This window comes from Parasteatoda tepidariorum, chromosome 9 (genome assembly GCF_982258835.1).
Source record: "Parasteatoda tepidariorum strain Cologne lab strain chromosome 9, Ptep-v5.0, whole genome shotgun sequence".
NCBI lineage: Eukaryota > Metazoa > Arthropoda > Arachnida > Araneae > Theridiidae > Parasteatoda > Parasteatoda tepidariorum.
Window position 1 is genome coordinate 58379086 of NC_141763.1, and position 25311 is coordinate 58404396.

At 31.3% G+C, this 25311-nt stretch overlaps 2 protein-coding genes across 2 annotated transcripts; both read right to left on the reverse strand.

The window, feature by feature from the left end:
* Positions 1 to 317: 317 nt before the first annotated feature.
* Positions 318 to 15184, reverse strand: LOC122270068 (uncharacterized). The gene is made up of 5 exons (XM_087151884.1): positions 15035 to 15184; positions 11605 to 11798; positions 6319 to 6462; positions 2944 to 4623; positions 318 to 1831 (listed from the first exon to the last, which is right to left on the reverse strand). Exons 2-5 carry the CDS (start codon positions 11786 to 11788, stop codon positions 1692 to 1694), a joined length of 2148 nt encoding a protein of 715 aa, XP_087008010.1. The 5' UTR covers positions 11789 to 11798; positions 15035 to 15184; the 3' UTR covers positions 318 to 1691.
* Positions 13860 to 22433, reverse strand: LOC147804078 (zinc finger MYM-type protein 1-like). Its single transcript, XM_087151408.1, has 2 exons — positions 21177 to 22433; positions 13860 to 14144 (listed from the first exon to the last, which is right to left on the reverse strand). Exons 1-2 carry the CDS (start codon positions 22431 to 22433, stop codon positions 13860 to 13862), a joined length of 1542 nt encoding a protein of 513 aa, XP_087007534.1.
* Positions 22434 to 25311: the final 2878 nt, after the last annotated feature.

Genomic DNA, 25311 nt, shown 5'->3' on the forward strand with positions numbered 1-25311 from the left:
TCAGAGAGAATTGATCGAACCTTCAACTTATGAACCTTTGAAATGGTGATCATCTCACAGAAGTTTGGCTTCAAGGTAACATCACTCGCCTCTACCCTGAAATTTTTTTTAACTGCCTTCCCTTCCTCCTACCTTGTCGAACAAAGATTCAGTGCTGTGACGGATCTAGTTACCAAAAAAGAGAAAACGAGGGGTCTTGCGTCTTCACCTCACTAAAAATATTGAACCGATCGTTAAGAAGCTTGATTGAACTATCAAGCACAATTATTCCACTAACACAGTTACTTTTTTTTCGTTGATATTAGAGTAAAAAAGAATTTTTTTTGCGGAGTTTTTTTTAAATCATCTAATTAAGAATATAGGACACTTTTTAACTATACGTTGTTATTTTTTTCATTACCATATTTATTTTTATTATAACAAAGGAGGGCGTTGAAATTTTTTCAGCTCCTTAGGAGGGCGGCAACGTTAAAAGGGTTGAGAATCTATGAGCTAGACGGTGAAAAACTTTAGTTGGATAATCTATTGTATAAAACTAGTTAAAATGCGGGAATAGGAGGAGGGGTTAAAGAATTGGAACACATTAGGAAGGTGCGTTCTGTTTGGTTACCATTAAATGAATGTTGAATAAAATATTTTATTTAAATATCCTCACTTGTACCGGAAATTTTAATAATACACTGGTAGTAGAATTGTAGGCGGGAAATAATCATAAAAAAATTTGCATGCTGATAAAAAAATTTGTATGCTTCGGAGTATGCTGAATGCTGACTTTGGCAATCCACCATAAAATCAATTATGTGAATGCCGACATTCGCCAGATTATCGATTTTGCAGTTGCAGTAAAAGTTCAATGAAGGTCAATAAATACTAAAAATAAATGAATGCAAGATACTAAATACTGAAAAATAAGAAATTTAAGGTACAATTTACCAGAGCAACTATGCGAATGTCGACCTTCACCAGATTATCGTTTTTGAAGTTACAATAAAAGTTTTGTTAAGCACAATAAATACTATAAATAAATGTATGCAAGATATTAAATACAGAAAAATAAAAAAATCAAATTAAATTATAAAAATTTAAATTCGTAGAGGGTTTTTAAAATGAATATTCTACTAATTATATTATGAATATTCTTAAATTATATTGAATCTTCTATTATTTTTCTCATCAATAACCGTCTGATTACGTTAATTCATCCAGCTAACAAGCTAACCATGAAAAGAGTTCGGGGCTACAAAATCTCAATACGTGTACCATATCAAAATACATGGTCAATGTGGGATTAACATATTTGCCATACCTGGGATTCAAATTTCGAGTAACTGAAATTACAATTGCTTGAAGAAATAAAAATTCAGAAATATAAGTTAATAAATATGAGTTTTTTTTCCTTCATTTATTGTAGATCGCAAATTTAGTTGTTGGTTGATTAGTATAGGTTGCATGTTGCATATTTAGTTGTTAGTTGCATATTTAATTGTAGGTTGCATGTTAAGAAAACTTAGTATAGGTTGCATTAAACTAGATATGTCTATGTTTTAGAGAGGAAATAAAAACGTTTATGTAACATTTGCTATCACTCCAAATACTTGCACACCACGAGTTTTACTCGAAGAGTTTGAAATCTTCTAATAACTTCTTTTTTTCTTCACATAATCGAGGCATGTGGAAGTTCTTTGCGGATATTAAGAAATATCAGGTGGTAATGATTGTTTTCTTTTTGCTAGACGGGGAAGAAGATAAGATATAAGTCCACAAAGAAGAGATGCTGCACTTAGAATATAGAATACATTATCGTATGAGCCATAACCACCTCTAAAATAACCTAGAATAAAGAGAAGCAAAGTATTAAATATTTTAAATAAAAATATATTCATGAATCTAATGAATATCAAAAAAGAAATAACGAAATTTGTTCGTTGTAGAAAAAGTTTAAAGTAACTTTATCACTCGTAAATCTATAAACACTTAATAACTTACCTATCATGGATGATATTGTAAAACTAATAAGGCATTAATTTACAATTCATAGCAAATTTTCTAGCAATCACTTTAAAGTAACTTAGTAAATCGTCAATCTATAAATACCTAATAACTTACTTATCATAGGTGATATTGTAAAGCTAAGAGGGCCATAAAGCTTTAATCTACTACTCATAGACATTTTTCTAGAAATCACTTTAAAGTAACCTAGTAAATCGTCAATCTATAAATACCTAATAACTTACTTATCATAAATGATATTGTAAAACTAAGAGGGCTATAAAGCTTTAATCTACTACTCATAGACATTTTTCTAGAAATCACTTTAAAGTAACCTAGTAAATCGTCAATCTATAAATACCTAATAACTTACCTATCATAGATGATATTGTAAAACTAAAAGGGCTATAAAGCTTTAATCTACTATTCATAGACATTTTTCTAGCGATCACTTTAAAGTAACTTAGTAAATCGTCAATCTATAAATACCTAATAACTTATTTATCATAGATGATATTGTAAAACTAAGAGGGCTACAAAGCTTTAATCTACTACTCATAGACATTTTTCTAGAAATCACTTTAAAGTAACCTAGTAAATCGTCAATCTATAAATACCTAATAACTTACCTATCATAGATGATATTGTAAAACTAAGAGGGCTATAAAGCTTTAATCTACTACTCATAGACATTTTTCTAGCGATCACTTTAAAGTAACTTAGTAAATCGTCAATCTATAAATACCTAATAACTTACTTATCATGCTGATATTGTAAAGCTAAGAGGGCCATAAGGCACTAATTTACAACTCATTGCTATTTTTTCTAGAATTCTACAACCCATTATCATTTTTTAAATGCTTGAAATGATCAATGAATATGAGTAAAAGATTCTCATTTCAATGTTTAAAGTAACTTTGTTAATCATAAATCTAAGGATACCTAATAACTTACCTATCATCGGTGATATTGTAAAGCTGAGAGGGCCATAAAGTATTAATCTACAACTCATCGCCATTTTTCTAGAATTCTGTTCTACAAATTCATGTGTCAACGCTATCTCCAGAAGAACTGTTATTCCAATGCATGTTGCTATAAGTATTTCGCAAACCATAACCAATATATAGTTATTTATATAGACGATAACTACAAGTGTCGCTGCTTCTACAATAAAAGTTATTAAACAAAAATTTGCTAAAGTTAATGTTCTTTTATCTAGAAAATATCCTGAAGCGGCTCGTCCAAAACAGTCAGCTATGGAAAGAATTATTACATAATATATTTCTAAATTCGCTGGAACATCTTTGTCACGAATAAAATCCAAAATTATTGTCCAAATTGCTGTTATTATTACAGTATTTATTCCATTAGTAAAGAGAACAGCTATAAAAGGGGGATCTATAAATATTCGGAAATAACGAAGGGTAAATTTGCTTTTGTTAAAAATAGTTTTATGCCCATTTTCACTTTCTTTTTTTGTAATTGCAAATTCATGTTTCTCATTTTGTAACACAAATCCAGTCTCTTTTACATTTACAAATTGCTCTTTATGCAACCCAAATCCAGTTTCATTTACACTTCCGTTTTCATGTAACACAAATCCAGTCTCTTTTACGTTTTCAAATTGCTCCTCATGCAACCCAGATCCAGTTTCATTTACATTTTCGTTTTTATGTAACACAAATCCAGTCTCTTTTACATTTTCAAATTGCTCCTCATGCAACCCAAATCCAGTTTCATTTACATTTTCGTTTTTTTGTAACACAAATCCAGTCTCTTTTACGTTTTCAAATTGCTCCTCATGCAACCCAAATCCATTTTCATTAACACTTCCGTTTTTATGTAACACAAATCCAGTCTCTTTTACGTTTTCAAATTGCTCCTCATGCAACCCAAATCCAGTTTCATTTACATTTTCGTTTTTATGTAACACAAATCCAGTCTCTTTTACATTTTCAAATTGCTCCTCATGCAACACAAATCCAGTTTCATTTGCATTTTCGTTTTCATGTACCACCAATCTAGTCTCTTTTACATTTTCAAATTGCTCCTTATGCAACCCAAATCCAGCTTCTTTTACATTTTCGTTTTGCTCCTTATGTAGCACAAATCCAATTTCTTTTACATTTTCATTTCGCTCTTTATGTAGTTTGTTTGAAAAATATGAATCATCAGCAGATGATGCGCTTTCACGATTTATCACGTTTTCTTTACTGTTTTGCAATGAATTGGAAATAAACAAACCTGTAGACGATATATTTTTTACTTGTTTCGGTTGTTTTGTATGTGTACTATTCATACTATAATTATCTGAAAGGTTCGAGATTTCAGGACTGTTTTTATCATTTTTATTCCCAATGATTCCACTCTCATTTTGAATGTTACATAATGGTGTAATTTTTGAGTAGTGTACTAAAAGGCTGGCTGGTATGGTGTGAGCTATAATTGCTGATAAAACAAGGAAAGAACCTGAAGTTCCATAAGACTGTATACAAGCTGATGTCAATGCTGGCAACAAAGCTCCTCCAATGCAACTACCTGATAAAACGAAACCGTTGGCTTTACTTTTTCCATTTTTAAAATGTTGATTTAAAAGTGAGGCTTGCATATTGTGCGCAAATCCATAGCTGAGTCCTAGAAAAGAGACAAGGAAGTTTTAGTTTGTTTTTATTAAAAATGAAATTGATTCTTTCATCTAAAAATCCCAATCGAAACTTTTTTTTTAATAATGAACGGGTTTTGTCTTCATTACTACTCGAATTTAATTCAAATTTTTTGGCCTCTAAAATTAAAAATGGACTGTCATACTATCGTCGAATTAAGTGCAATTTTTTTTTATAATATAACGAAAGGAATTTCATATTTTTTTTATTGGAATATGTTTCGTTTCAGAAAAAATAATGTTTCACTAAAAATAAAAAAATTAGCTATGTTAATTAACATATTTATAGTTTCAGACGATTTTAAAAATACGTTACGAGCTGAATATCGAAATTATATAATTTTCACGATTTACATATATTGAATAGGTTGAAACAGTATGAAAGCCTAAAAAATTAAAAATCAAAATGACAAGAAAAATATTTTTCCACACCTACTAAAGACAACATAAAAGTAGTATTTTAATCAAAAGTTTTGAGACAAAAACAAAGATTTTAACCTCTTTATTAGATTAATTTTTAAAATTAATAATTTTTGTCTAAAAATTAATTTCTCCATTTTAGTATGTTCATAATAAAATATTATATTATTATTATTTTTTTAATTTTATTCTTTTAACCGTTCATACTCATGTTTTTTGTTTTTAAACTAACAAGTTTTTATTTTTATTATATACTTTTATTTACAAAACCTGCCGTTCTATGTTGTTTAAAGAAGAATATTTTTTTTTTAATGGCGGGCACTTGGGTGTTGTCCCATTAGCCATAGGAATGCCAGAACTGCTACTCTCTTCTCGTTACCCAGTGGGCACCTGAGGCGAAGTCACGGCGGTGGAGCAGCGTCGCCCATGTCATACAACCACAAACCCGTTTATAGGGCGGGTCACACTCACACAATCACACACACACAGGAGAAAGGACGTAGAACACAGAGAGAAAGAAACACTCATGCCCTGAGCAGGATTCGAACCCGCCACCAGCGGCTCCGCAGTCAAGCACGCTAACCACTCGGCCACCAGATCGGAAGAAGAAGAATAGATCTCAATACAATACGAAAAACCCAGAAAGTTTTTTCTTTTCCTTTAGTTTAGATTTTATCGTGGATTAATTTTGCGCCTGCCTATCATTGATAACCCTATATTAAACGATATCAAGTATTCGAAAAATGGCCGATGATTTTGAAAATCAAATTTTTAAAAAAACGATCAATAAACGACAAGATAAAGATAGACGGCTTGCAACGTTCTTCTTAGAAAACTAGAAACTTCATTTATAACAAATTTCAAACTAAGTTACAAAGTTCGTCAACAGATGAATGTTAACTCTTAAAAAACCATTAAACATTTTTTTCCCAAGTAACCATCATATACAGCACACACGTGGCCCAGTTTGAGGACAAAATTAACAGATACCGGTGCAAATATCTTAATTGGAATGGTCTGATATGTCGCAAAACGATCTGTTGCAAGCGTTATCTGTTGACAAACTGTGTAATTACCTTTGAAAATTCACTCAAATAAACCTTATGTCCTAAGCAAAAAAAGAAGAAAACATAAATTTTACATTTCTATTTCCTTCCAATTTTCTTTAGTTGAGTTTTCAATTCATCGATCTTTTATTGAACACCCGATAAATGTTGATGCATTAATAGTTTTTTCAATTATCTTACCTAGTACCACTCCCCACAAAAGTGTGATAACCAATATATCTTCAGCAAAGAAACATCCTCCTATGCCTAAAGTGGCCATAATACTTCCAATGGTAATGATCCATTTAGTGCCTAATATTTGCTCAGCATATCCAATCAATGGCCCTATAAAAGATTATCGTCTTCGTGTGTTATAAAATTTCTATTTGAAAACATACTTTTTAACAATTTAAATCAAAATTAAAGATATTAAGTTGGAGTTCGCCTAAGGCACATGCCTCGCGTAATTAGACGTATAAAAACTATAAGACAATAAAATGATAAGTCATATTTTCAAATCATTCTGAAGAAAGCCTGTTTGGTAGAACAAAATACAGCGATTTCAATGTAAGGCAATAAGTTATTTCTGTGAATTATTCTGCCATTCATAGGAAATTCCGAAACTGTATAAAGTGCTATATGGGAACAATACTAAATTAAATAGTGACGAAAAAAACTACCCTTGGAATAAATAAAGCTTGGAATAAATAAATCAGAAATTCATCGAGAAAGATCTTATTTATTCAGAATTAATTCGTTTTAATGTCTGTTTTTTGTAATCTAAATTAGGAAATTCCAAAAATGTATGAAGTGCTATATGGAACAATACTAAAGAAAATTGTGATGAAAAAAACTACCCTTGGAATAAATGAAGCTAAACACTATATTGTTTATAGACCATAACCCCCCTCCGCTAATTTTGTGGATCAAAAACCAAAATTCATCGGGAAAGATCTTATTTATTCAGAATTAATTCGTTCTAATGTCTGTTTTTTGTAATCTAAAATAGGAAATTCCGAAAATGTATAAAGTGCTATATGGGAACAATACTAAAGAAAATTATGATGAAAAAAATTACCCTTGGAGTAAATGAAGCTAAACACTATATTGCTTATAGACCAAAACCCCCCTCCGCTAATTTGTGGATCAAAAATCAAAAATTCATCGGGAAAGATCTTATTTATTCAGAATTAATTCGTTTTAATGTCTGTTTTTTGCAATCTAAAATAGGAAATTCCGAAAATGTATAAAGTGCTATATGGGAACAATACTGAAGAAAATTGTGATCAAAAAGATTACCCTTGGAATAAATAAAGCTAAACACTATATTTGCTTATAGACCATAGCCCCCCCCCCCGCTAATTTTGTGGATCAAAAATCAAAAATTCATCGGTAAAGATCTTATTTATTCAGAATTCGCGATCGCAACGAACTATAGGGGGCGTTGTTGTATGAGACTAATACCTGCGATTTCTATGTGAACAGTCATTCAGTTACTCTGGAGCCGTCTTTAATGTAGCATGTAACATTGTAACGTTCCTTCTTTATTGTGGCTTATTAAATTTAAAAAAGAAAAATGCTTGATATCCTTTCTTATGCAACCGAAAACAAGAGAGTATCTCTTTTTTTTAAAGAAGGAACATCCAAAACACATCTGAAAAATATTAGCAAATAAACAGAAAAAAATATGTGTCTTCTTATTAGAGTTTAACCTAATGCCTGAGAAATAGTTTTATTAAATTTAATGATATAACCTGAAAGACCTATTTGAACTTTACATTCCATAGTTTTAAGAATCACATTGCTTCAAACATTAAGATAAGCAAAAAGTATACATAAGCTTCATAAATTTATATAATTTAATTTTGTAAAGAAAGCTTTTTAACAACAATTTTCATCAAAAAATTTTAAGTTTTAATAAAAATCATTATTTAGAAGCTAAAAACCGTAAAATAAAGAATGCTTACGATACAAAGCAAAAAAGAAAGAACCGATTCTAAAAATTCCTTACATTAAAATAAACAACTTTCATGTTTTTTCTTTTTTGATTCATGCAGAAAACCATTCTATAGAAAACTATCATCAAATGAGAAAAAAATTTATTAAAAGTAAAATTTTTCATTTTATAAAAATTAACACTTACCTGCTTTATAAATCAGAAGAATTCCAAAATGATTTGTTCTTCGATTTTTGTCACCATTTTTTAGTACTACGAAAATGCGTCTTTGGGATTTGCCAAAAATAGAACAAGATGCAATTTGATTTTTTCAGGAGCGAAATATTTTGCCCATTGTCCACCGATATCCGATAAACTACTTTGATTTTAAATAAAGTGTTTTATTTTATGATTTGTCGCAAAAATTTTGGTGTAGATTGGTGGCACTTAAAAACCGCCAAATCTGTAGTTGCGGTGGCGTTATTACGTAAGTACCGAATTTTTATTCCATACTTTTTTGAATCATATTACTTCAAACATTAGAATATGCAAGAAGTATACATTAACACGTAATGTTATACCATTTAATTCTTCAAAACGATTATTTTAACAACAATTTTTATCAAAAAATTGAAAACTATAAAAAGTAAAATAAAGAATTCTTAGGATAAAAAAACGATTTTAAAAATTCCTCATATTGAAATAAAAAACTTCCATATTGTTTCTCTTTTTATTCTTATTGTTCTTAATCAGACATAAGAAAGCATTCTGTAGAGAACTATCATCAAATGAGAGAAAAAAATATTTACAAGCAAATTTTTTATTGTAAAAATCATTGCACTAACCTGATTTATAATTCCTGAGAATTCCAAAATGATATGTTCTTCGTTTGAAAACTTTATTCTCAAATAATAGATACATAGTTTATCCCTTCATTACTTTTAGATAACATACTACACAGCAAAATTTTATAATTGTAAGATCTTGATATGAATTTGAATATGTAGCTAAAAACAGAATATCTGAATTCTAGTTGAAATTATTCTTTCAAAACTAAAAAATACTTACCAAGAAAACGATAAAAATTAATTAAGAATCAGCACAAATGGCACTATTTCAAGTAATTTGGATAATTTTTTATTGTTGTTTTCCGAATTATATGGATACAGAAATATATACTATTCTATAAAGAAGAAGAATATTCCATAACTATTACAGTTCTGTATGTTCTGAATTCATATTTATTCACTGGAATGACGAAAGCAATGTTGACTTCACTTTGATTTGTAATGAATTGAAGACAGAAGAAATGCATTTTACCTTAATACACACTTCTGTAACAGTATGCGATTCGCGATCGCAACGCTCGAGTACGCCGTCTAGCGGGAGCCTGTAAATATCAGACATTAATTTATCACGTTTTCATTTAGTTCCATCAAAATCATTGACTGAATAAGACGCCATTTTTTAGCAGCAAATAAGAAACAAAATTTCCCTAAGGAAAAGGCCGAAGAACTTGAAAAAAATCTCCAGAATATTAGTAAATCTTTCAGGAACAGAACACGCCAAACATTTGAAGAAAAATTCCTCAATAATTTTTAATTTCTATTAACAACAAACTTGCAACTGATGACTTCCGATTTCGGATACTGTTACAGATGTGTGTATAAAGGTAAAATGCATTTCTTCTGTCTTCAATTCATTACGAATTAAAGTGAAGTCAACATTGCTTTCGTCATTCCAGTGAATAAATATGAATTCAGAACATACAGAATTGTAATAGTTATAGCATATTCTTCTTCGTTATGGAATAGTATATATTTCTGTATCCATATAATTCGGAAAACAACAATAAAAAATTATCCAAGTTACTTGAAATAGTGCCATTTGTGCTGATTCTTAATTACTTTTTATCGTTTTCTTGGTAAGTATTTTTTAGTTTTGAAAGAATAAGTTCAACTAGAATTCAGCTATTCTGTTTTTAGCTACATATTCAAATTCATATCAACTATAAAATTTTGCTGTGTAGTATGTTATCTAAAAGTAATGAAGGGTTAAACTATGTATCTATTATTTGATAATAAATTTTTCAAACAAGGAACTTATCATTTTGGAATTCTCCGGGAATTATAAATCAGGTAAGTGCAATGATTTTTACAATAAAAAATTTGCTTGTAAATATTTTTTTTTCATTTGATGATGGTTCTCTACAGAATGGTTTCTTACGTCTAATTAAGAACTATAAGAATAATAAAAAAAGAAACAATATGAAAGCTTTTATTTCAATGTAAAGAATTCTTAAAATCGTTTTTTTATCCTAAGAATTCTTTATTTTCCGTTTTTTAGTTTATAATTTTTTGATAAAAATTGTTCTCAAAATACTTTTTTTGAAAAATTAAATGGTATAACATTATGTGTTTATGTATTCTTCTTGTATATTCCAATGTTTGAAGTAATATGATTCAGAAAAGTATGGAATAAAAATTCGGTACGTGGCGTAATTCGGTACGTGGCGCATTCGGCGGTGGCGTATTAACGCCACCGCCGAATCACATCGGAAATATTTTTCCGATGTGTTTTGGATATTCCTTCTCTAATAAAAAGAGATACCATTTTGTTTTCGTTTGCATAAGAAAGAATATCAAGCATTTTTCTTTTTTAAATTTAATTATCCACAATAAAGAAGGAACATTGCAATGCTACGTGCTACATTAACGACGTCTCTAGAGTAACTGAATGACTGTTCATATAGAAATCGCAGATATTAGTCTCATACAACAACGCCCCCTATAGTTCGTTGCGATCGCGAATAGCGAAATCGGAAGTTATGAGTTGCAAATTTGTTGATAATATAAGTTAAAAATTATTGAGAAATTTTTCTTCAAATGTTCGGCGTGTTCTGGGTCTGAAAGATATCCCAATATTCTGGAGAGTTTTATCAAGTTCTTCGGCTTTTCCTTATGGAAATTTTGATTTTTATTTGCTGCTAAGAAAATGGCGTCTGATTCTGCAAATGATTTTGATGGAACTAAATAAAAACGTGATAAATAAATGTCTGATATTTACAGGCTCCCGCTAGAGGGCGTACTCGAGCGTTGCAATCGCGAATTAATTCGTTTTAATGTCTGTTTTTTGTAATCTAAAATATCGTTTGCGCAAATTAATTAGCATTTTTAAGGTTCGACTCACGAACAGTTGACATTAAATCGTTATAAATGAAATTTGTATAATTAGGCCAAAAGTCACTTTTTAATTTGAGCATTCTGTATGAAAGTTAAAAGAGGAGAGAAATATCCTCAATCACCGCGTATCGGAGATTACCGGGTAAAAACTTATAGATCCTGATGGATGGCACAATCCTGATATCTATCACAGATATCATCTATGTCTCACAGATATCCTGATATGAAGCATCTATCAAAATCCTGATAGATAGATGATGTGTAGAAGATGGCACAATCTTATTATTTGTAACTATACACTAATTTGTTATGAAGTTTATGACTAAAACCAAAAAAGTAGGATTGCTGTTATTAGAAAAAAAAGTCTACCTGAAAAGTTTTTCACTGCGTAAGTCAGGACGAAAGGAAAAGATGCTTGAGCTCTGTCCACATCATAACGTGTTACGGATTCCACAAAATAAATCGAAGAAAGTCTTCCTGCACCAGATATCAAGAAATCTACTACAAAACAGCCGATCAGTATTTTGCAGTTGTTAATTATATCTGCTCTCATACTGTCTGATCTGCAACAGATGAAAAGCACATCAATTAAAATATCTCCCTTAGCTTGAAGTTCACAGAAGAAACATTAATCAATATTTAGTAATGTATATAATTATTATTTATATAATTATAATTAGGGTAATTTTATTTTATTACAGACGTTATCCTCGACCTTGTAATTTTGAATCCAACCCTGTAGAAAACAGAACTCCTGGATCAAGCATTGGGACAAACTTGGAAGACTTTTTGATGGTACTAACACACATTTGTGTTACATGGAAAAGAAAACCAAACGAAAACCTCCCACGATTAACCTAATGGCAAGGAGATTTTAATTTATGATCCGTCAACCACTGAGGATATTTTACGTCAGCACTGTGGTCGGTGCGAGCCGGGAGTAAAATTCTTATTAACCAGTAACCGCTGGGACTGGAACCTGGGTCATCTCATTGGGAAAAGAACGCTCTATTTTTCTGAAGCTAATTTAATTTTATTTTATAGCCTTCGTTGAACAACTGACCCAATTTTAGGTTTACGACAAGTAATGTTCAACTCCGTAGCCTTGTAGTTTTAAACTCAATCCAAAAGACAATTCAGAATGAAGTGTTAGGAAAAATTGCCTTTCGTGGAGGACATTTTGATGGAACTAACCCGTATTCGCATTACATGGAGAGGAAAACTATTAGAAAATGTGCGAAAATTTAATCAATCTATCTAAATTTATTAAGGTTCATTGTAATAAGGCTTGTCCACTGGAGCTTTAGATAAAGAATCGGTGTTAGTTTTGATTGTAACTTATTTCTTTTGTTTGAATGTTTTTCAATAAGACTTTGCTAGGCTCGTTGCATTAAGGTTTAACTTCTGAAACTAAGGTTAACTTGAAATAAATTAGGTTAATTTAACAAAGATAATATTTTCTAATTATTCGAAAGATAAATGGACTCATTGAAATAAGTGCAAATATTGTCAGGCTGAATCTAAAATAGTGGAGCCTTCTAATTAGTCTTGTGTATCAAAAAATGCTAGATATTTTAATTTTCTTACGACTTACATCGCCATACATTATCATCTGATAGAAGAAGATAACTTTAAATGTAACTAAAATAATGAAGCATTCATTTTGGATTGATAGATAACGTTAACCAACAAAATAATTTTAAAAACTAAATTAATTACTCTCAATTAATTGAATATACTGAGCTGAACACAAATACGATCATAAAAATCTCTGATATCTTCAGTTTTTAACAAAAAAAGGTCACTCACGTAAAAGAATCGAACTTCAGTAGAATCACGGAAATTGATATATTTTTTTTTTAAATCATTTCTTACCTTTTTCTTTAGATCTTTTTTTTCTTCTTTTGTTTTAGTTTTTGTTTTTTGTTTTTTTTATATATATATTTGGAAATTTACGAAAATTGACACAGCTCAAAATGGGTTTTTACGAAAAGGTACACAGCTCAAAATGTGTATTTGCGAAAATGAACACAGTTCAAAATGCGCTTTTACGAAAATGGACACAGCTTGAAGTGCGTGCTTACGAAAATGGAGATAGCTCGAAATGCGTGTTTACAGAAAAGAAAATAGCTAAAAATACGTGTTTACAGAAATAAACAATGCTTAAAAATCATGTTTACGAAAATAGAGATAGCTCAAAATGCGTTTTTACGAAAATGGACGCAGAAAAAAAAGGCTTCTTTTAAATGTTCAACCCTAATTTAACAACTAGGCGAGGAATTTTTTACATATTTTCTCCATCTTATTTAAACACATGATTTTTAATCATTATCATTATGGGACAAGGTCCTAGAGATCGGGGTCGGGATGTCTAGGTATTTCACAGTTATAACTTTACATGCAATATCTTCATGTTAAAAACTCTAAAAGTTGAAATTGAATTTTGAAAGTCTAAATTCTTACATCATAAATTTACTGCCACTACTATAAATTTATGAAACTCATTGCAAAAATTATTACAAAATCATTGCAAAAATTATTACAAAATCATTGCAAAAATTATTACAGGTTTGAGGCGTAGCTGTCCAGATAAAATTGTTCTGTTTGAGTCTGACCTCCAGCCGTTATACATGAGAAGGAACTCCAGTCTCAAGAAATACTGCAATAAGCTCATCAGTTTTGGTGACCAGAACAGAACCTCTTCCTATCTCAAAAATTGGAAAAATAACCACAGACTGAAGAGAAACAGTCTCTTCTCTTTGGCTGCTTGTTACAGCGGACTTTGGGGTACACTTCCAGTGGATTCCATCACACGTTGGAATCAAAGGTAACGAGATGGCGGACTCACTGGCTAAAGATGCTTCTTTGGAACCTTTACAGCCAGATTTATCTTCCACTTTCAATGAGGTCTTTGCAGAGTGCAAAAAAATGTTTATGGACCTCTGGAGTGTTCCTCCTCCGCATAGTTGGTATTTCAGAAAACGACCTGGAAGTGCCTTGCTTTTTGAGGGACCTAGAAGCCAGCAGACTTGTTTATCTCGCTTTGCAAGTGATCACTTGAGGTGTCTCTCGTATGTTCAGGGGCAAAAGACTTTTGAACTTTGCACTAAATGTAGGACTGCTCCGGCTTCGCCCGAGCATATTCTAAACTGTATCGATTTTAAGATCGACGATGTTTTTCCAAAAACCTCATCTGTTTTTAGACTTTCTGGACATTTTTGAACTTATGGATTTGGTCTAATTGGGATGGACCTCTTGGGGATCAGAAACAACAACAACAAACTCATAGCAACCTTGTAAGAGCAACTGTTGACTTTTAAAGTATTTTAAAAAATAGACTAATTTAATAAAATGTACCAAGTGATTTACTTAAATAGATGATATCATGTTACGAATTTATTAGTTTATTCTTTAAATATAAAAGAACAATACTCATAAAAAAATTTCGAAAAACGTAATCAATTACTATGCTTATTTTATTAAAGAGAATTTCAAGCTGTGTCCATTTCCTTAAACACGCATTTTGAGCTGTATTTATTTTTGTAAACACGTATTTTGAGCTGTTTCCAGAATAAAAAACTCACCGACATCATAGTACTGCGCATTTTGCGCATGCAATATATTAAAACGATTTCCCTGAAATATAATTTTTTTCACGCATTAGTAAGTTTAGCAAAACTTTTGGGATGAGAATAATAATTAGTGAATAACAAAAAATTTGCTTTCAATTGCCAAAAAAAATAGTAATAAACCTAATAAAATCGCAAAATTGTTTTCCAATTTTAAAAAAAATACTTACCTTAAGGTGTAGAGATTGTAAACTAACAATTAGGCTACAATGGTCATTTAATACATTTTTTTTGAAAAGTAAGAAAGATTTCAAGGGAGCATCCTACATAAAACAACTTTTTGCATGAAGTGACTTTCGTAATAAGCATTATAAAAGAAGCGAAATTACCTTCAATATCTTAAAACATACTACATCATCGTAAAGATAAAAAAAAGTGATAATTCCATTTTTTATTTTAATAAAAAAAATATCTTTATTTTATGGTGGAACGAATGTTCAGGAAAATAGGAATTTTCTGAAGTTTCTTGATCATTAAGGAGATTAATAATATTAGATATGATTTGCAAAATGCTCGAATTATTATGCATTGTAATTACAATGATTCTGCAAATTTCAAGCTAAGTCTTGATGTAATTGGGCAAGTAAAAATAACTCAGCGCTCGTGTATTCGTTTAGATAGTTTGACTCAATATTATTTCAAATTTTAATTATATATTTCTTATTATTTAGTGCTGACCAAATTATTTTGAATTGTATAATGTTCCTTTTTTTTTTCTTTTTACATATTTTCAGATGAAGACACCTAAAATCTTAATGAATTCATTTTTAAATTAAATAGTTCCTGAGAAAAAAGTAAGTTAAAAGTAAAACTTCTTTGAATTTGTATGCTTCAGAAATTTTTCTTTCGATTTCTGATGAATTCTAGAAGTCAACATTTTAAACTACGTCAAGAGGATATAAGAAGTTTACAAACAAATCAAAAACTGTGCATAATTGTGAAGTTAAACTTGAGAATGCGTAACTTAACTGTTCAATTACTTAACTGTTAAAAATTTAATATTAAAAAACCGAAACTTTTGACTGAACCTTTATTCCATACGCTCTCAGAAATAAAACTCTCACATTTGACGATTCAGAAATCTTTGAGCTGTATTTCGTTAATGTTGAGAATCATTTCGTTACGAAATCACGTGATTTCTAACGAAATGCGAACTCTCAAATATACGACGAAACTTTTTCCTCGACTCGGAACCTCATTACAGTGCATTGTGGGAGATTGTTAGCGAAAATGAGGACTAGACGATCGAAACTAGATTCACGAAATATGCCGACTGGTCAAGTAGGTGGCCTCATACCAGGATAATCCCGGGTTGGAGTCCCGCTTGGACATGGATGTAATTAACCTCTCTATTCCTTGCGTTGTTGAAGCGACGTTGATCTATCTATATGGTGCCAGTGCCGTAGCGAGCTTAACTCGCGCCCGGGGCACAATACCTTTTAAGCGCCCCCCCCCCCCATTCGAAAACCATCTAATATTATAAGTGAAATATTCTCGCAAAGTAGTCAATAAATAAAGTAAAATAAATAAAGTCATATGCTCAAGCTAGGCATTAAATTTGAGACAAAAAATGTAGTTGAGAAAACAAGACTAGATTTTGAAATGTATATGATCATCTAGAATTAGTTCAAAAGATACCTATTATTTATCTTACATATTTATAAAGAAATATTTTAAAAACACGCAGCTTTAAAATAATAAAAAAGTAAATATTTATTATCCCTAAGGAGATACAGATATTTAATAATATGATTATAATACATTAATAAAACTAATTACTATGTATAAATTTTCCGCTTTTGATGAAGCAAATTTATCAATAATATCATCAAAGTTGATCATTTCAAATTTTTTCATACCCTATTCACTGAATAATAGAATCGTCGAGTAGATGTAGTAAGTAATCTTATTTGTTTTATTACTAACCAAGAATGCCTTGAACTTGAAAGGTAGCAATATAGTGAAATATACACTATAATTTATGCTAACATTAAACTTATAACATTTAATAACATTTCATTTTTATTCTAAGCAGAGCGCGATGACAATGACGCAAAACTGAAAAATACAGGCACAAAATAACTTAAACGTTAATATTTCGGGTATTTACCTAACTTGTAGCGGAATTCCACAACCTGTCGCAAGTGTCACGGATATGTACAGTCACGGAAAAAAGTATCCGGAAAGTAACAAATAAAGAATCATTTATTTTTTGAAACAGATCATTCTCAGGTACACAACAAATACGGCGTTTGTGTCCTTACCTAGAAACAGCAAAACGCTGTATTTGTTGTGTGTCTGAGAAGTATCTATATTAAAAAATAGACAATCTTTCAGTTGTTATTTTCGGGATACTTTTTTCCGTGACTGTACATATAAGTATATTAGAGTGCTATTGTTATCGTTTTAAAATAACAAGCGTAAGCTACATTGCGTTTATAGAAACAAAAATAAATAGTGTTCTGAAAGAAAGAATGTTTGTACTTTGTACACTGTACAAACATACAAACACTTTGTACACTGTACAAACATACAAACACTTTGTACAGTGATGCTTGTACTTTGTACACTGCAAATATTTGGAGATAATATATGTAACCACACAGCGTAGATGCTATAAGGAAGTGCTGACAGACACAGGTCGAGTCAGCCCAGTGGAAAAGACGTGTCATTTCTATTATGAATATATTATTACAGTTCGATTAGTGTTCCTTTTTATTTACGAATTAACATTTATTATATTTCCCCGGCACTAAATTTGAAATATATTTTCCAGAAATAAATTATAATAAAAATAAAAATTATCCAACAATTTTTTTTGTTTTGCTGACTATTTGGCGCCCCTTTGTGTGTAGCGCCCGGGGCATGATGCCCCCCCCCCTTGCTCCCCTCTCGCTACGCCACTGTATGGTGCCCACCCAAAAAGTGATCAATACCGCTCGTTCGATACTACGAGTGCCTATGGTATATATATATATATATATATATATATATATATATATTCCCCATTCCTTGGGGAGTAAATCAAATTACATGACTTTATATTATATACCACTAAATTCCAAAAATTTTTCAGAAAATGCAGTCATAAGTTTCCTTTTGTGAAAAGGAAGCCAGACATGTAGAGGACACTTAATGCAATTTTTTTCAAAGAATGTGCATTATTGAATATTTTATTTTTGTGATAAATGTTTACTACCCGAGTCCATATCTTTAAAATTGTATCTTATTATTAAATAACTTCAGACCTAAAACTTTTTTTAAAAAAAAAAGGCAGTTATAGTGTAATCTGGTGAAAATGTGGCATAATATATAATGAAGCAATAGAGAATTCAAAAATTTATTAAAACTAAATTGCATTTTGGAACTTATTTTTGGGGGAAGTTATTTTCTACTAATGACCATTTTTGAAACATTATCTCAAATTTTTCTAAGACAGTCAAACAAACAAAAATAGTTCATTTAGAAAAAGTGACGCTTAAAAGAAGAAAATTAATACTTAAAAAATTTATTGAAGCGATTTGCCCCAGGAAGCATAACATGGTTTTTCTGAGGAAATTAAAAAAATAAGTCATAGTTTAAGTGCCTTAGACTTGAATCAAAGCTATAATTTTAAAACTATACATCCTGTCCTGCTGTATAGAATTATCTGGACATTATAACAGAAAAGAACTAAAATATTTTAAGTTATTTAACTAGATGAAAATTATCAAAATCAACACTTTATTCTCATTTTTTCAAATTTTTATAAGCCTGGATAATGCAGCATTGAAGTAAAAAACTAGACCACAAACGTTTTTCATTTTCTAAAAACTGTGACTTTTCTCCAAGTACTGAAGTTTTATGATAAGTTTTGCGCCATTTTCAAAATAAACATAGAGGAAGCTGGTTGAAGATAAGCTAAATAAGAAATATATATATATAGTTTTAAAAAAAATTAAACAATGGAACATTTTATTTTTTAAGAAAAATACTTTTCACTCGTGACCCCTTTAAAATGGTAAATTACACTTTTCCATCTGGATTGCATTTTTTTTAAAGAAAGGTAGCCAAAAATAAATGTTTCATCATCATAGTTGGCCAGACAACCCAATGTAAGTCAATGCCTTCCTCTGAAGATTTCTCCATGACGACTTCCGATTTATCTTTGATCTCCAATTCGTTTCATTAATTGCAAGAAAATCAGACTCCACTGAGTCAGCCCATCTCAACCGCCGTCTTTCCTGCTTTCTTGTTCCAGTGGGACTAAACAGTAGTATCTTTTTTACTGTATTGACATTGCTCATTCGAATCATGTGGGCCATCCAATTCATTTTTATGTATTTGACTTATTTTTATGTATGTATTTACTCGTGCTACCACTTTTTCCTCTTCTTTTGAAAAAATTAACTGTCTTTTTAAAAGGTTAACAAATGGGTTAAAAAAAAAGACTTGCACTGCTTAACACTTCTTTTTTTTTGTGCACTTAATCTAAAAAAAATGCGACCAGTGTATTTTATACTTAAGTCCATCTTAAAAATAGAACCTTACACTTTGTTTCTGTGATGTAAATTTTACAAAAAAAAATGGCAGTCTTTGATAAGTGATTTATTTGATATTTGATGCAAAATAGTTAACTTAATCTGCAGGGTGTTTATAAATTCCCGGACCCATTTTGATGTTTAATAACTTATAAAATAATGAAGATATAAACAAACTTATGGCATTTATTTATGGAATAACTCATATATTTTCCTTTTCAGGTTCGCATATCTTTACTTTTGTAAATATCGTCTGCGCGTGTGGTTAATTTCAGATAATTTCATTTTCCAGTCTAAATATCTGTACTTTTCTAAATATCGTCTGCTTATTAATTGCATTTTTCTCTCTTTTGTTTTTGGCAACTATTGCAATGTTATGTTTACTTTTGATGTGTTTGTTCTATGTAGTACTTTTCTATGTGATGTTTTATTCGAGCGGATATTAAGGAGAATGCATACACCACAAGAGAAAGCACAGATTTTATGGTGGTTCATTGAAACGAAATCGATAGTGCAAGCACAGAGAAATTGCAGAAGAATTTACCAAAAAGATCCTCCATCCAAAAGCAGCATCTTGCGGTGGAAAAAGAATTTTCTAGAAACTGGAAGTACCGCAGATAAGAAATGTTCCGGACGTCCCTGCACAAGTGATTTTGACGTTGAGCGCGCCAGACCAACATTTTTAGAAAATCTTAGAAGATCTGTGAGATCAGCGGCAAGAGAATTGGATATGCCAATTTCGACGGAGTACAAGGTTATTAAGAAACAATTAAGACTGCATGCATACAAAGTTCATATTGTTCAAGGTTTGGAACCGAACGATAGGCCTAAGAGGATAGCGTTCGCAACAGATATGGTAGGAAGGATAGAAGATGATTCTGATTTTCTGAAGCGCATAATGTTCTCCGACGAAGCATCCTTTCATGTTTCTGGCATTGTTAATCGCCATAATGTGCGCATATGGGGATCTGAAAACCCCCATGAATACCGCGAGACACAAAGGGATTCCCTAAAGGTTAATGTGTAGTGTGGACTAATGCACGAACGAGTCATTGGGCCATTTTTCTTTTTTTTACAGCAAAGACGGTCTCATCAGTCGTATACTTAGACATGTTGGAAAACTTCGTATTTCCATAACTAGAAGAGCTTCAGTCACATGTCTTTTTGCAACAAGATGGTGCACCACCTTATTGGGGTATCATCGCTCGTAGTTCTTTGAATGATCATTTTCCAGGAAGATGGATTGGGCGAGGAGGTCCAATTCCTTGGCCATCCAGATCATCTGATATAACGCCGCTGGACTTTTTCCTTTGGGGATTTATAAAGGACAATGATTACAGGAGGACCGTGTCGATCATTGATGACCTAAATGCAGTGGCGTACCTAGAACTTTTACCGCCCGGGGCGATCTCCAGTTTGCCGCCCTTTCTATTATAAGTCAATCAAATAGTGGTTTTTATAAATTAATACACATAAATAAATAAATAAGTTATTTAATCAATATTAATTAATACACAGAGTAATTTTTTTTAGACATATTTGTATGCACTCGTAAACATATTTATATAATATCTACTCTTCTAGCTTTCATACTAGAAAAATCGTGTATAATGCTCTCAAAATTTATATTATTTGTAATTTCTTGTTCTATTGACAATATTGCAAGATTTTGTAGTCTTAATTGACTCATTGTAGAACGAAGATAATTTTTTATCAACTTCAATTTTGAGAAGCTTCTTTCGCAACTAGCGACACTGATTGAAATTGTTAAAAAAATTCTTAACAAAATTACAATGTTGGGAACAGAATTTTCCAACCTATACTGCTGAATAAATTTTAGCAGATCAAGAGGGCCCTTCTCCCCGTTTTTCCAATGTTTTGCCTCTTCTTTTAGTGTAGGTACAGCCATAAAAACCTGGATCCTTTTTCTTTCAATATGGAACTGTTCTTTATCAATGTCAATCAAGTCATTTATTTGACATTCAAATTCTTCATTTGGTAGGTTACACGGTATTATACACGAATATTTTCTTACAAGGCCATGCAACTGATCGAAGCGTTCTTTTATTTCTTTTATAATTCTGTCCATAGATGAAAACATTTCTCTTCGTACTTCTTCTTCTAAGGATAGTCCCACGTCTCGCGAATTTTCCCCACTCATATTTTTTCTCCCTCTAACTCGACGCTCAGTCGATATCTCCAACTCTTCACAAATTATTTTGGCTGCTATAACAGCGTTTTGTACTAGCGCTCTTTGTTCCATGAAATGTGTTTGCAAAGAATTTAGTTTTATATGGCATTGGTGAACATTTAACCCTTTTATTTGCAAGTATTTTTGAGCGTCATTAATTTCCAAAAGGACGGGTTCCCATAAATGAAGGTAACATAGAAAAGAAAAAGATTGCATAGAATTGAGTAATACTCCAGCATCTGATCTCGTTTTACTATTTTCTTCTTCAGATGCCAATTTTTCCAAAGCGCTTAAAATGTAAAAAAAATGTTTTTTTACTATAGTTACCGCGGCAGCTCTAGCGCTCCAGCGAGTTTCTACACTGCGTTTAACACCTTGACCAGTGACAGAAAGTAAAACATTCCATCTATGAGTGGAAGAAGAAATCAACGAAAACAACTGTTCGATAGTTCCAAAAAATGTTATGGAATTGATAGCTGTAGAAGCTGCGTGTAAACATGCCAGGTTTAAAGAATGATTTGTACATGGTACAAATTCTGCATTTGGATTTATTTCTTTAATACGAGTTTGAACACCGCTGTGCTTTCCTGCCATGACGGCAGCATTATCGTTAGCCTGTCCTCTGCAATTTTTTATATCTAAACCGTCATTTTCTAATTTCGTTAAAATCATATCTGTGATTTCACCAGCAGTTTTTCCCTTAGTTTCTACAAAGTCAATAAACGATTCTACAACTTTAACTTCGCTATCATCAATAACTACATATCTAATAATTTGACTGGTTTGATCTTTGTGTGAAATGTCAGGAGTGCTGTCAAATATAATGCAAAAGTATTTAGCCTGCTTTATTTGATCCATAATTGTTTTTCTGACTGCGCCTCCCAATAGCTCTATGAATTCGTTCTGGATCTTCCGCGACAAATAAGAGATACTATATTTATTACCCATCTTAATTTTTACTACGTGTTCTCATAATACTGGGTCGTACTTAGCCAATAAGTCAACAAACTCAAGAAAATTTCCTCTATTTTCCATTGAATCGATGCTTTCCTGATGAACACTTTCAAGATGTCCTCGAAACGCTAAATTTTGGTTTGCTAAGAATCTAATTATATCAAGTATTCTTGTTAGAATTTCCTTCCATTTTTTTTTATTTCTATATCAATATTCTGTTGTTGTAGTTTGTCAATAGTTACGCCACGTCCAAGTCTTATTTCTAATTCCTTCCATTTGGAATATGATCGAATGTGCAGTGGACTCACCTCATGTTGACTAATTTTGGGATTAAGTTTCCACCATTTGTTAAAACCATTTTCCGTATTAAAACCTGCTTGACAAGGATTATCAAACAGTTTGCAGCAGAAACAATAAATACTTTTCTTCGATGGTGAATATACCATCCACGATCTTAAGAGCTTTTCGCCATTAGGCAAAATTTGAAAAAACCAGTCCTGACTCAGTTTTCTTGTTTCACCTTTGGCTTTGATTGTATTATTAGGATGTTTTACTCCTTCGCTGAAGTCGGCGTCCAAATTTTGAATTGCAAAGGGACCTTGACGTACCAGAAATACTCTTGTATTGTCGTCAATTTTGTTAGGCCATAATCCAATATCTTTCATAGAAATAGACGGAATAATTTGTGCAGCAGATTCTTCATCAGAACTTGATGAACTTTCTACTTCTTCGCCAGTGTGTGAAGCAGGTCTTTCCTCTTGAACAACATTGGAAAATGTTTTTTCGCCTTCGAGGGCTGCTTCTTCGCCCGTATTTGAGGCAACAATACTAAAAGAACTAGAAGTTCACTTATGGGAGATATATTTGAGTAGTGCTCCAGTATTTTTAGTCTGTATTTCCTCCCTTCTCTTCCTTTTCTTTCTAAATGACGCACCACTTTCTTTTACTCGTTTCATCCTAGGGATGTATAATAAAAATATAACTTGTCGAAATAAATAGTATATTATGTATAGAAAACGGCAAAGTCATTTTACTACTCTGAATAGCATTTAGAATAACATCTATATCTATAATACGTAATATAATATACTTACCTATAATAAACTCTCCAAATGCACTGGCACCCTAATAATTTGTTTCACTCTTCACTGTTAAAAGATTGAATCGCGAATGAACAAAATGGTTTATAAGCAATTTATCATTCCAAATACAATTCTTCAAAACGGACTGAGTATATTTATCTATTTGCGATTCCTGAAATTGTAACTTCGTCAGTATTTTTGTTTGACTCGTTTAGATTTTGTTGTTTGAAAAAGATAGTTCTTATGCTGGCGCCCTAATGCTTTGCAGACCTAGCAGACCGGCGGTCTGCTAGGTCTTGTGCCTTCCCGCCTAGACCGCCTTCCGCCGGCCCTGCTTTTCAAAAGAAAAATCGATGATTTAAAAAAATATTGATATATCACTTCAAAGTAATCATATAAACTTTTCAAAAGAAATGACATTTATAAACTGATATCAAAAAATTTTAGTTAGGAAAAATTGCCGAACAAAATCGTAAAGATCCTTTTACGAATTCAACGAATTTTAATGAATACAATAAAATAAAATTATCTTGTTCTTGAATTAGAATTCAAAATTTACACTAAAATGCATTTATATACACCGAGGAATAATATTCGAAATCATATAGCTAATCATATTTTATATAAACCAAATATTAAACTTATAATAATCATAATAATCATTTATTATTCAAGAAAGAAAATAAATATGAAATGAATAAGTTGCTTTTTACAACTATAAGTAAATACAAAAAATGCCGCCCCAAGGTAAGTGCCGCCCGGTGCGGACCGCACCCACCGCCCCCCCCCTAGGTACGCCACTGCCTAAATGCTAGAATTGCAACCGCAATAGCCTCTGTGGATGCAGACATTCTTGCCGCTACCTGGCGTGAAATTGATTATCGACTTGATATTCTCCGTGCGACGACGGGGACACACGTGGAAGTTCATTGACAAGGGTCATGAAACTTTTTGAGTCCATCTAACCATTTATGTTATTAATTTTAATCTATCTTTATTATTTTATGAGTTATTAAACATCAAAATGGGTTCGGGACTTTATAAACACCCTGCATATTAAAAAAAAAAAATAATCAATTTATATAGGCTGATTACGAATCTGGACGGGGCATGATTTTATGCAAAAGAATTTAGAAATATAATTTTATTCAGTACTTAAAAGTTTAGTTACTGTTTAACCCCTGAAATTCGGAACAAGGCGTTTCTAACTTATGCACACGAATGTTCGCGAAAAGAGACGAAGCCGCGGAGCCCGAGTGTCGGAACTTAAAATACGATATCTTGTGACTAAGTGCAATAGAGCCGCCCTGGTGTTAACTTCACTCGATGGTGCTCTTGTGAATTTCAAACTTTTAAAAAGTATTTTAATTATTACAACAAATTCTTTATAACTAATAATATGATTATTAATAGCAAAAAACAAATAATTTGAAGCGAATCTACGGCAGTAATATTTGAATTGAAATAAATTTTCTTCAATGTTCAATCCAAATTGAACAACTGAACAAGGAATATGGTACTTGCATTTTCTTACTTATTTCAACACTAAGTATAATCATTATGGGCTAGGTATATTAAAAATTTAAATTTTTAGGTAATGTCTTCATATTGAGAACTCTAAAAGTAGAAATTGAATGTCTAAATTCCTATAACGCAAATTTATTGGAACTATTATAAATGTATAAGATTCGCGGCAATCT